This window comes from Lupinus angustifolius, chromosome LG08 (genome assembly GCF_001865875.1).
Source record: "Lupinus angustifolius cultivar Tanjil chromosome LG08, LupAngTanjil_v1.0, whole genome shotgun sequence".
Taxonomy (NCBI): domain Eukaryota; kingdom Viridiplantae; phylum Streptophyta; class Magnoliopsida; order Fabales; family Fabaceae; genus Lupinus; species Lupinus angustifolius.
In genome coordinates, this window is record NC_032016.1 from 890,090 (window position 1) to 903,965 (window position 13,876).

The 13,876-nt window shown below is 34.3% G+C and overlaps 1 protein-coding gene across 3 annotated transcripts; it reads right to left on the bottom strand.

The window, feature by feature from the left end:
• Positions 2,039-6,504, bottom strand: LOC109353328 (G-type lectin S-receptor-like serine/threonine-protein kinase At4g27290). 3 transcript variants are annotated; one of them, XM_019595555.1, is made up of 8 exons: positions 5,209-6,504; positions 4,889-4,993; positions 4,674-4,796; positions 3,944-4,107; positions 3,299-3,509; positions 2,958-3,195; positions 2,714-2,864; positions 2,039-2,475 (listed from the first exon to the last, which is right to left on the bottom strand). In XM_019595555.1, exons 1-8 carry the CDS (start codon positions 6,404-6,406, stop codon positions 2,173-2,175), a joined length of 2,493 nt encoding a protein of 830 aa, XP_019451100.1. In that variant the 5' UTR covers positions 6,407-6,504; the 3' UTR covers positions 2,039-2,172. The 3 variants fall into 3 exon arrangements, with proteins under 3 accessions (XP_019451100.1, XP_019451101.1, XP_019451099.1); XM_019595556.1 differs by having other exon boundaries at positions 3,944-4,101; positions 4,674-4,802; XM_019595554.1 differs by having other exon boundaries at positions 4,674-4,802.

A 13,876-nucleotide genomic window follows, 5' to 3' on the forward strand; every position in this document is an offset into this window, starting at 1 on the left:
ATAGTACCTAACTACCTAAGAAAGGATATAAAGCAAAATCTCTATCTGATAAAAGCGATTATCTTAGCTTTGGAATCTTTGGCTTTCCACCCAAAATATCTGTTACATGTTATAGTTGCTTTTCCTAATCTTCTGTAAAATAAAAGTTACCTCCACCCTTTGAGATAAATGACTCCAAGTACTCCCTAATAAGTACAGACCTACCATTGCAGCTCCTAAAACAGAATGGAGTTTTCGTGTCTTATTTTGTGAACTTATTTATGTTTCTGACTAATTAAAATATATTATTTAATTAAATAGAAAAATCACAAAAACAAAATTATATTTATTACTTGGTGTAAATTAATTGGATAGAAACAAGAAGATACATGATTTTTTGGACAGAGGAGCTCAATCCCCTAAAAGATGCTTTTCATGTGACATCGTGCTAATATTAGTCTATAAAATTCATTTATTCATTTTCCATCCAATCTATAGGTTGAGATCCTCTTCAATATTGGAAAGTCCAATACTTAACCGAAATCCTGATACGTGACAAAAAAAAATAGTCTACATTTAATATTATTTTTAAATTAAATAAATAAAAAACTTGAAAATTTATCTCACATCTCATATTCCAATACTAGTAATTCTATATAAACCAAAAGGAAGTTCTATATGGTTCATCTTGATTCTTTGAGCGGTCATAATCTATCAATTCATAAGATTTTAATTAAATATCAGGCAAATAAAATCTGGTTCATACAGTTGTTGATTTTGTTGGAGCAGCCAACCTAACTAAAGAAATGATGATGGTGATAAGACATAGCCTAATTAGCAACTGTAGAACTACAAACCTCACATAATTGTCACGTCATCTTAACATTCAAATAAAGCTACATAGCTAAACACATTGTCTGAACACTAAGCTACCATCTACCATGTAGCAAAGATAAACCTAATATACGGATATGACAGTTTAGGCAGACAACAAAATGATCCATCCTGGATAAAGCATTGTACCAACCATAGTACAAGCACACCAAAGCCGTCCGACATAAATAAATAGTCCATGTCTGTCTGGGACAGACTTGGTAGGACGACTTACCATGATTCGAACATTTATTAAGAAATATACCATGTTCAACCTCTCTATAAATAGAGGAGACATATCATAAGGAAATTTATACTTAATATTCTCACTTATATTCTTGCATCTTTATATTCTCTTCATATATCTTCACTTACACTAACATGAGCATTAAAAGGTACCAACCCAAACAATTCCAGATCAACTCTTATATGGTTTCAACTGTCAGATCTGCCTTCCGTTCCGACTTGTATCATACCAAAGAACACTATACTGCTTTTTTTTATTTTTCTGAAAATAAATTATTGTAACACTTTGTTCTAACATGCATCCCCACTTAGCTTACATTGTGTGTATTCATTTTTTCTGTTTTAGTTTTTGTCCAGTTCAACAGGTGCAACTAGAAATTTAAAAAGAAAAGGAATTTCTTTTGTATTTATAACTTGTTTATTGGAATTATTAATTCTAACTCCATTGGTGTGAAATTTTTATCTAAAGTTGGAAACTAGTTCACACCCTATTTTTATAAAGTTGTTAGATTTATAATGCCTTCCATATTAATGGCTACATAAGAGAATAATTAAGTTATGTGTGCACCACATTTAGGACACCAATTTGGTCTTACTTTGCTTGTATGATGTATATAGGGGATGAATACATTCAAAATGTTAAAAAGATAATGAATATAGATGAAGATAGAGTGTAATATTTATTTACTAATAGTATAAAAATTTATACATAGTCAATACACCATTCACCTTTTATTAATATTACTTTATTTTTAAGAGCCAATAATCATTGAAAATGAACAGTGATGATGTAGTAACAATTTAAAAAACTCTTACACTGTTAATGTATACATTTTTTCCTCATAAATATATACAGTATCAAACTCTTGGTATCAAAATAATTGAACTTTTTTACATCTATTCATCCCACTGTCTTCTATGAAATTGTCACATACTAGTTAATAGTTAGAGACTTAGAGGGTAGTAGTAACAGTGAACTCATAAATATTCAGGACTAAAGTGAAAAAAATGAGATGTTGGGGACTAAAGTGATAATAAAAACAAATCTCAAAGTTGGGTTCTAGGCTAATTTATTTATCTAGCATCTAAAATTGAGATAGTTACTTCATTGACCGAAGATGATGTCAATTTTGATGAAGATTCTCCTTCAAATGACATCTTTTCTATCATGAAACCTGGTTCCTTAGGTTGAGGCAAAGAATTCTCACTGCTCAACATTACAGCCACAGATGCCATATTTGGTCTATCATCAGGATATTGTTGCACACATAATAGACCAATTTGAATGCAACGAAATGCTTGAGTTGGAATGCATGAGTCCTCCAAACATGAATCAATCAATTTCATTGGCACCCCATCTTTCCAAAACTTCCATGCCTACAACAATCAATCCAATAGTTATATCAACAACTTCATTTTAAAAAAACGGCAGCCCAGCTCGAGACACCCATCTAGTGCAGTCTAAAAAGGATAGATGCATGTAGCCTTATCGACTGTTTCAGGATTTGAGCCAATGACGTCGCGGTCACAAGACAAACAACTTTATCGTTGCGCCGAGACTCATCCTAAACCATTTCATTATTATAGAAAGAATGAAGTTATTTTTGTTACTCACATGCCCTATAAGACTATAACTTTGGCTTGTATTAGGAAGTCCTTTGCTTTTCATTCCACTTACAATCTCTAGCAATAATATGCCAAAGCTAAAAACATCAGATTTGATGGAGAAAAGTCCATGAATAGCATATTCTGGAGCCATATAACCACTGCAATCGACCACAAATGAGTTAGCTACACTAAGTTTTGATTAATATTCACTAAAAAATTCATTAGTATCATTGAATAATATATATACTTACTATGTACCGACTATTCTACTTGTATTCCCTTCAACTTGATCACCTCCACACATTCTAGCCAAGCCGAAGTCCGAAATTTTTGGATTCATATTGTTGTCTAATAAAACATTACTTGCTTTAAGATCTCTATGTATGATCCTTAATCTGGAATCGTGATGAAGATAAAGAAGCCCGCGAACAATTCCATTGATAACATTGAAGCGTTTAATCCAATCTAAATGCTTACTTTTAGCAGAATCTGTCAAAATTCCATTTTTTTCATTAGTGTTTACTTTCCAAAACAAACTTAATCATCAAATATATAACTTTTCAGTAACTATATGCTTAGCAGAAACACTTACCAAATAGAAATGAGTCTAGGCTTTTGTTGGGCATGTACTCATATACTAGCATTTTCTCATCTCCTTCAATGCAACAACCTATAACTTTTACAAGATTTCTGTGTTGAAGTTTGGCACACAATATAACTTCATTCTTGAATTCATGCATTCCTTGATGAGAACCTATTGAAAGTCTCTTCACAGCAATTTCTTGACCATCTACTAGTATACCCTAAAGTTCATAGTTAGATAACGTTTAATACATTTGAACTAAAGATTGGTAATTTAGTATTTTTGTCTCAATAATTGGTAAGGTAAGTATGAGTGTTTTAAATTGCTGTCGCGGTTGTGCTTAATGTAATTGTGGTCATTGGGTTCGTTGTGATGCAAATTGGGGCCGTTGTGGTATGAATTATTTTGTGAGTAAAAAAACATTTTTGAAAACGATGTGGTCTGATGTGGCCCCATGCGGTTGCATTGTGGCCTGATGCGGCCCAAATGCAGCCCGAAGTTGTTGCGTTGCGGCCCGATGTTGCCACCACATTCTGATTTGGTGTCACACTACAATGCAGTTGCGACAGTCACTGTAACCGCAATATTGCGACCGCGTCACGTGATGGTGTCTACAATTTAAATCTGAGCTAAGTATCATAGTATTATTATTACCTTGTATACTGGTCCAAAACCACCTTCTCCAAGCTTCTTGTCATTTGAGAAGGAATTGGTTGCATTAACTATTGTAGTAAGATCAAAGAAAGGAAGCTCTAAATCTTCTTGTCCACTTTCATCTTTCTCTTCTGTTAACAATGTTATCTCTCTTTTCTCTTTGACTTATCAAATGAGATCACCAATGTCAAAGATAAAAGGAATGGGAAAAAAATAAAACTTTGGTTAGTAAATTATAATCATTTGATGTCCCATTGAAAACTACTTTGTTGTGCAATTTTTATATGAAATGGCTAGCAAAGGAGTGAGGTGTTATATTAAAATTAGACATAAATTACATTATCTGGAAATATTCATTTTAGTCTCTCATGTTTTTTAACCTTATCAACTTAGTTTTAATAATTTTAAATTACCATTTTAGTCCTCAATGTTTTCAACGAGGAACACATTTGTTCTTCCATTCATACTATCAACATTAATAGACTTGCCTACATGAGACGTTAAGTGATGATGTGACGAGAACGATTCCATATAATAACATTTTAACGGGGAAGGTTTAACAACACTTGTGAACTAAATTGTGATAGGCCTTAACCAGCTAATTAAGTGAAAAGTTAATTGTTGAAAATTTTCCTATAATAAACATGTTGAGAAAGTTGAAAGCAAATGTTCAATGAAACAAACTTGGAAAACTTGACTAAGTGAAAAGTTGTCTGCTGAAGAAAATTACCTCTAAGCTTTCTTTTGGTCCAGTAAATGTAGGAGATTACAAAGAGAAACAAAATGCCTGCAACTGATAGAAGTGTGAATGTAATTACCAAAGTGGTCTTTTTCTTATCTTTTGCATTTCCATCTATACCTTGCACAAAGAAATGAAGCATTATTAGTCCTAAATTAAACTACAGACTCACAAATTATAAAATACTGCTACAAGATGATCCAAACCTTCACTTGTTTCCAAAACAGCCATTCGAATATATAGATCTTGCCCGACGTCTGAAAATTGTTTCAAATCGATAAGGTCTCCGAACCATAGAACACAACCACTACCTGCAAGGACAGATTCAGAAAACATAAAAGGAATGCCAAAACGGGCTGCAATGCACGAGGAAAGTAACCTTACTGTTGCGCCGAGGAAAGTAACCAATATATAAAATATGTAGTGTAGGAAAAAGAAGTTATAAGGAAATTTGTATAGAATATAATACATACATAACCAATTGTACAAAATATATTTGGTGGCTAACGAATCCGCCCTTGATTACCTGATGCATTGACGTCTGAGTTTGCGTATGCAGTGCAAGAACAATTTTCCGAGCATTTGGCATTGCATTCTTTAAGTGTCATACTTTCATTTACCCAAGTATGTGTAGTAGCTGGTGCTTTCATCCCAGTAAATCTCTGAAAACCATCTTTTCCTTTGACCCTGCAGCTGATAGGCTTATTTTGCACACATCCATCTGTCCAGTCCATTGCATTCCAATTCTTGGATGATTTCGGCTCGAATCCTGCTAAACATTGGCATACAGGTGAAGCATCAACAATGCAATTTCCATATGCCCCGCAAAGATTATAGGCATCACATCCATCTTGTGGCACAGATTGGTAAATCCTCCATGTTTTGCTTTCTGGAATCCACGTGATCCGTTGACGCAAATAAAGCGATTCGTTCATAACAAGTATCGAAATCACTGACCAATTCTTAAGCTTATATGAGTAATAAACCTCATCTGCATTATTGACAAATTTGTACTCGAAAAGTGGATTCGGCCTCTGAGCAGGTGTACCACTAAATCCAAGGCCATTCCAAGGACCATCCCTATGATACACAATTGTACCTTTCCACATTAAAGGTTCAGGGTAATTGTTAAGCACAATACCACAAGAAAATTCACCCGGAGAAGGGTCATCCCAGCTCTTCCACGCGGTTAAGCGCCGATTAAGACCCGTTTTAAGGTCCCATCCAACCTTCATTTCAGGTAAAAGTGTATCACTGGGATAATCAAAACTCTGCCAAAGAAAACTACCTTCATTGTTATTGTTATCATTCTCCTCTTTAAGTACTAAATTTCCATTGTTCAAGAGCTGCACAATAGGACTCAAAGGCTTTGTTGTTGCTGTCAAATTTGTGGACCAAATAATAGAATGATTCTGGCTTACAAGTACAAGGTTGCCTTGTTGGCTTATGATCAACATGCTGGAGTTGTCGTTGATCGGTTTTTCGCGATTCGCAACCCAAACAACCGTTCTAACCGGAACAGTTTTGAACCAGATTCCTACATAACGGTTTAAAGAAGTACCAGGATTAAAGAAGCCTAACTCAAAGGTTCCATCATCAGAAACCAAAGTCTTGCCATCAGGAAGTGACATGTTATTGGTGATAGTATATGTTGCACTTGAAATGTTTGAGATTAACAGAATAAGCTTTGTAATAACAAGCATCAAGGTATGAATACCCATCATTTTTTGGTGCCTAAATTAACACAACTTACATGTATATATGAATATGAGATTTTCACTACCTAGAGATAAATTAATGACAACAAAATGTTTGGTTGTATTTATTTATGGTGAGATATGATTGTCATCAAATTGTTCAAAATAATTTATTTAATAAAAAGTGTGATTATAGATGAACCCAAAGGATGATAAATTTATTGGTGGATTGACTTTGCCTCATTCATGTTCTAAGTTGAAAAGGACATAACTTGGGAGAAAAACTTGAGCCCAAACATATCTTTTTAGACATAACCAATAAAATATTGATAATATATTAAAAACTTAATTATAATTCATATTTCATGTTAAATAAGTGATTTGAATAATACAAAATAGAAAAATTTATTTGTCTCCCAAATGTACGTGTTAGATATGTCTCTACATGAGTGTCTTGTTAAATGATATTTGGATTTAAGAACATAATCTTGTTTAAAATTTAGTTACTTCCGTTTTATTTGAATTTTATCTGTAGTTTATGTTTATCTTGTTAGTTATTATTTGGGTGGCTATTAACATTCCAATTTGTTTTGAGATAAAACCTTAATATGATATTAGAGTCAGAGATAACTTGCTTGTGGTTGTTTGGAGCCAAAATGATGTCCTTTAGTTAGTCCTCGGCAAATGTAACCCCTTATCTATCTAGTTTGGCAAGCTTCTCTGAATGGGAATGTCAGGAAATAAGTCCTACATCACCTATCTTATTCTATTATTCTTGTAGATATGATTAGACTATTCATCTTATTATCAATTATTTTTGAGATAAAACCTTAACATATTTCTCCATTCCTATTTGTCAAAATTCTCTATGTCCCGGTCTATACGCACAAGCAAGTGTTAATTTGTGGGTACACTAGTAACTCTCAGATATTGGTCCCACCAGAATGTGGAGTCCCTTGGTTTTAAGTTACTAGCTTGGCTTGACTTGATGACGTTATTACATTAGCCACTTTATTTATATGGCTTAAATTTTGTTCTCAATTTTGTAAAAATACTCTTCTGGAAGACTGAAATTATGTCATTTTCTTCAAAATTCAAAGTTATTGAGGGGACCTTTCTTCAAGTCCACAACCCACCATAAAAGCACTCAAACCATAGAACAATAATACAAGGATTTGTAGCTTTATTAGAAGACTAATATAAAACAAACAAAGACAAATATGTATAATGTGGTCCATGAAATTTTTTCAACCTAACTTGTCCTCTACAAAATAATTTAAAAACAAAGTAGAATAATTGGAACTTTTTTCATCAATAGTTCCTAAATTGCTTTAGGTGACACAATATTTGCTATTTCAAGTTTTGTATGATGAACGTATTCGTCACATACATTATAGATAAAGAAGATGTTAAAACTGTATCGATTATCAAACCAATCAGAGTATTGATATAGTGAAAACATATATCAATCCAAAAATATCACTTAACAATCGCAAAATATAAATAAATGACACAAATTCACAACTCACTCTACAAAACCAATAAATTTGGAGTTTTTACATTTAATATTAAGGAGTCAAAGTTGTCTCATATTGAGGTTCAATTTTTGCACAAAATCCTACGTTCAGACAGTTAACCCTAAGATTACACAAATCTCATTGAGATTACACATCAATGTTAGAAACCAAAATGTATAATCTAATATACATTGGAAACATGTGCCTTGAAATGTTGAAGGAGAGTTGGAAAGAGGGGTCAATGTGTAATTGGTTTTAAAGTTTTTTTTAAAAAAAAAATATGTGTATAAACCAACCGGTTTAGTCAAATTCTAGCTGGTTCACCGGTTTTGATACTTGTGCAGTTCAAATCTATATATACCATTTAGGGGTCCGGTTTTCTGGTTTTCTGGTTTTCTGGTCGAACCGACCGACACAATATATGATTTTTATATCATTGTAAAGAACTAATACATTAGAAACATCACATTGAAAATATACTCTAGGATTTAACAATTAGTGATCACCCGCAATATTTTAAAATATGGGGTAATATATAAATAATTTTATTGCATAATTTTTTTATAAATATATAAATTACAACTGAATTAAATTATATACAAAAGCTCAATAATTATTTTACTATATCAAAACAAATAATTGGTTAAGAATTAAGGCTTTGTATAAGGCTATAGGAACAATATAGATAAAATAAAATGCTTATAGTTTCTAACTTTTTTAAGTACCTTCTATAAATAATTTACTGATACAATTCAGGAAAAAAACTAAGATACATGTATGATATTAAAAAAAAGACTTTGTGGGATCATGTTACTAACTATCACCCTCATGCATCCTTAGTTGTTAACGAGTCTTCTAGAATGAAATCTAGACACTCTATTGATCAAAATAACATTATCAAAAAATACAGATTTTAGGATATGTTTGTAAGTTGAATTTTAAAATAATATATTGGTCAAATGATTTTAAAATTTTCTATTTTTTAGAATTATTTTTCAATACTCAACTTGCAAACAAAATCTTTAGATATGAAAGAGAAAATTTTAAAAACTAACATCAAATTTTCCAACATCAAAGAAAGGGGAAAATAATATTGGTGTAAGGCCTTGTTAGATTTCTAAAATGATGAAAATGTTAAATATTCAATTCATGTGTGAATGATAATTGTTGGGAAGGACAATCACATACTTCAAAAGGGATTAGTTTCATATCCAAAAGGGTGAAGAAATATATTTGATAGTACCATAAAAACAATGGAAAATACTATATTCATTTTCTTTGTATCCAAAAGTCAAAGAATTGCCGTTTTATATTTACAAAACAAATCCCAGTGAGGTTGAAAAGAAAGGATCTATATTCAATCCTCTACAAAGGCATCACTCTCACGGAAATAGTGTGAAAGAAATAAAGAACAATTATGTAGAATTAAAATATTAAAAGTAATATTGGTAGTTTATAGTGGGTGGTGGCCATGGGTTTTGTTTAGTTTGTTGGAGTTGGAGTAGTTGAGTTAAAAGAAATAGATTAAAGACTTTCCAACCTTAATTATTATTCTTTTTAAGGGAGAATAGTTAAATCACTTTTCCAACCCATTCACATAGTAGCAACAAGATGGGATATTTATTAAGCTCATCCAACCTAAATCCTCTAAGATAAATTCTTCATATATTAAAAATCATGTTACGTATACTTGATTTTAAGAAATATTTTTTATTTTTATTTCCCGTTTTTATTAAGAAAATAATTTTTAGTTTTCAAAACATACTTTTATTATCATTTTCAAAACATATTTGTTATTATCCTTTTCAAAACCCTTCATTCTAAACTTCAGAAATGATGACAATTATCTTTACAAACAATTCAATTCAAAATTTTAATTACTAAAATTTTATAAAACATCCTCATATTTGATATTTTCATTTTATTTTCCAACGGATTTTATGTCAAGAATACATTAACAAATTGTAATTGATTGACGTGGTCATCAGCTACCACAAAAATGAATGGAAGGACGTAGCGAGCATCATGCAGTTGCATGTGTTCTCCAAAAAGTTAAAGTTAAAATAAGGTAGTGTTAAACATTAAATCAATTAATTAAATTGACTTATCGTAAACAAGTATAAAGAGTTGTCGTATCCACAAGGACTTAAGCAATATAAAGTCGTTCAATTAAAATTGTTATCCTAAGTAGAGAAATTGTTACGATAATTCGTTGGTATTTAGTTTCACTATTAAACTAAGTTAAACGATTTGAGGAAAATTATGAGATAAAAGTGTTGGGATTAAACTTTAGTATTCAATTATATGTATCCAATTGATTCAACAATATCACCTAATCAAATTACGATTCTTCTACCATCAAATCTATCTATAAACATTAATTTCCCAATGAGTAAATCAATACCTCAAGTTCCTAATTACTAACCCTTTATGGTTAGTTTGGAAGTTGGATTTTGGAGGTGAATGAAGGAAAATGGAAGGCTTGAGAGTCATCTCACAAGTGTATTTCATGGCTCTCAAGCCTTCCCTTTCCCTTCCTACCCCAATCAACCTCCCAAACTAACCCTTAGATAATTGCTAAAATGATGTCTAATTTATGAATTCATGCACACAGTCACAACCTAACCAACATACTAAAAGGCATCAATGTAACGCCCCGAAAATTTCTCCAACAACGTTGCCCAAAAATGGGTAAATTTTTTTTTTGAATAATATAATATAAATTTGTTTTCCTTATATTCGATTCCTTTTCGGGACATCACGTTAAGTAACCTAAAGTGTGGAAAAGACAACAATCGTTACCTAATGGTAACCAAAAACAACTCAGCATATCGTGAAATAATTCTTCATTGAAATAATGGAAAATGATTGTACGAAAAAACAAGGCGGAATAAAATCTTTGTCTAAACTGAAAACATACAAAGTAGGTTGAGCCATAAAGCATATCAAAAGTACCCTACATAGATACCCGCCTCAAAAACAAAATAGAAATGGGAATGACTACTAGTGATTAGCTTCAGTTTTCGCGGGTGCGCTAGGGCACTCGATTGGGTCCTCCTTCGTCTCAAAATCGGAGGAGAGGTCTACCACCTCAATGTAGTCCTCTATATAGACTAACTCCACACAATCCTCCTCTTCGGCTTCTAGCTCCTCCTCTCCAACCTCCATCTCCTCTTCCGGGTCATTGGACGCACCCTGTCACCTACTTCCCACTCTCTAGTAGATGGCAATGCAGTAGTGGGTCAGTGAGGTAAAGTTTGTACGAAAAACAAGGCGGAATAAAATCTTTGTCGAAACTGAAAAGATACAAAGTAGGTTGAGCCATTCATCACATCAAAAGTACCCTACACAGACACCCACCTCAAAAGCAAAATAGAAATGGGAATGGCTACTAGTGACTAGCTTCGGTGTTCACGGGTGCACTAGGGCACTCGCTTAGGTCCTCCTCCGTCTCATAATCGGAGGAGAGGTCTACCACCTTAATGGAGTCCTCTATATAGACTAACTCCACACAGTCCTCCTCTTCGGCTTCCAGCTCCTCTTCCGGGTCATTGAACGCACCCTGCCACCTACTTCCCGCTCCCGCATCTGCCTGAAGATCGGGCATCGTCAGTCAAGCAGCTCTCCACCAGGGTGGAGAATTGAGCACGTCGTCCCAACTCCGCCTCCTAGTAGATGGCCCTGCAACAGTGGGTCCATGAGGTAAAGTGAAAAATGCCTCCAACTCTACCTCATTTTAATCACAGACTGAATGGATGGTGCAGCAGATGCTAGTATCCGAGCAGGTAAAGTGAAAGCAGCCTCCAAGTTCGCATGATTTGAGGGGAAGCGCATCGTAGAACCATCACAAAACATCTCCAACTTTAAGGCGCAAGGGCCTGTGTAGGTGTATCGGTGTTCGTCAATGCTCCATGTCCCCTCCTAGGACATTGAGAATCGGTAGCTCCGAATCCTCGCGGTACGGTCCATCTAAACGAGAACGCGAACCGAAGACAAGCAGAAAGAAAAGGGAGTAAAATATCTAATGAATATTATTCATTGACGGCATGAAATTACATACAATATCACATCCAGATAGACACACATAATATACACAATATATTTTGCATACATAAATGCAAATGATGAATGATATTATATCTCAAACTATGAAAATCAATATCCATGAACTCAATGTATGAATGATATGTTTATTTCATTCATCCTTGCACCAATATCCTCACAATAAACTATTCGGAAATAACCGAGAGTATAGGTCCCATAACAAGTCGATTTGAACGCACCAAAAATTTTAATCGCAAGGATATATGATCGATCTGTTTCGAAGAACTTTTCGTTTCAGTACGGTGTCGTATCAAAAACTTTCTGGGCATCCCTCTCATCCATCCTGATTGCAAAGGGGGTTATCAGATATCGTCTAGTATGTGTTGTGAGAGCTGTCCAATCCAACAAAATACCTCATCCAGGAATACAAGGGACTCCTCTCACCTAGACTCGCCCTCAAGACTTTGCTGAGGAATCACTGCCATCGTCGTCCCTCTCAACATCGTGGGACTCATTCGTCTCCCGTAAGTTTCCTCTCCACTACTTCGTATTTTATAATGAGTATGCGCACTAATCGAGGTTAGCTGATTAAATCGTTTAATCATTCTTTTATATCGATCGGCTCATCCTAAGACATCTCCCAAAGGAATGCTTCTTGTGAGACACGATCTTTCGTTATCACGTGATATAGGAATAATATCCCTATCACTACAAACCATCGCTAAATTACCCTAGACGACCACATGGACAAGCCTCTTACGATCAGACAACCTCGCTTTGTGCTATCATGTAATCCTTTTTAGGCATCGCCTTGCCCACAACGTCATCGTCAGAATCCTTGCCATAATAAGGCGCAAGAACAAAGGTAACTGTATAAGTTTGTTGATTTGAGCATCGGGCTCCTCGTTCGAGTCGCGATCTCTCCCAATTATTAAATAAACTTCTCACCCAAGTTAGGATTATTATCTAAGTAATCAACCAATCAAAAGCAATCAAAAATATTGTATGTCTCTCGCCGAAGCGGGAGATTGTCGCTCAAGCGACAATTTCATCAAAATAGACTCAATTTCATGCCTGTCACTCCAGCGAAAAATCCACCATAAACTAGTCAAAATCACCCTATGGGTCTCGCCCGAGCGACCAGAATTGCCCAGAATAGGTGAGACGCCTACCTGGCCCTCGCCCAAGCGAGAACCACTCACTCAAGCGAGGCTGGCTAGCCCAGGCAAGGTTGGCTCACCCAGGCAAAGGGAATCCAGTTGCCAAGACTACTTCCTCGCCCTTTTGGTCCATCGGATCGAAATCTCCATTGTTTTCATCCCTGCGCGTTTTAGTTTCTCGAGTGGTGTTCCTTCATGGATAACTACAACAATACTTGATATTTTAATCTATCCTAGGGACACAACTTAAGAAATCATCCGTACTTAATCCAGGCACGCAATCATATGGTTAAGTACGGGTTTCTAAAAAAACAAATATAACTCCCAACTTTTGAGGTAGTTGGGAGATCCGGGTGTCATATTCGAACACCACTATGTCACGGTGCATTCTCCCCCACCTTGGATTGTAGAGCGGTTGATCTCCTTTATGTGAATGGGTAGGTTGTCCGACTTCAAATGCCTCGAAACTAAACACAAAAATATCAATCACTGATTTGCGAGTTAAATCTTTTACCTACTAACTCTAAGGTAAAGACATCATTTTAATCTATTTTAAGAAAATCCAACACTTTCATTCATTCGGTCCAAAATTCATATTCTTGAACCATCCTTTATCCTCGAAAGTCTCGTTCACGATTCCATCGTATTCATGGTCATTTCAACACCTTTTTTACAAGTGTTGATCTCATGATCAACACAACATTTTAAATCAAGATATCCTTGATTTCATAATCATCCCCTTTTCATTAAAATCATAAAATCTATATTTTTAAACA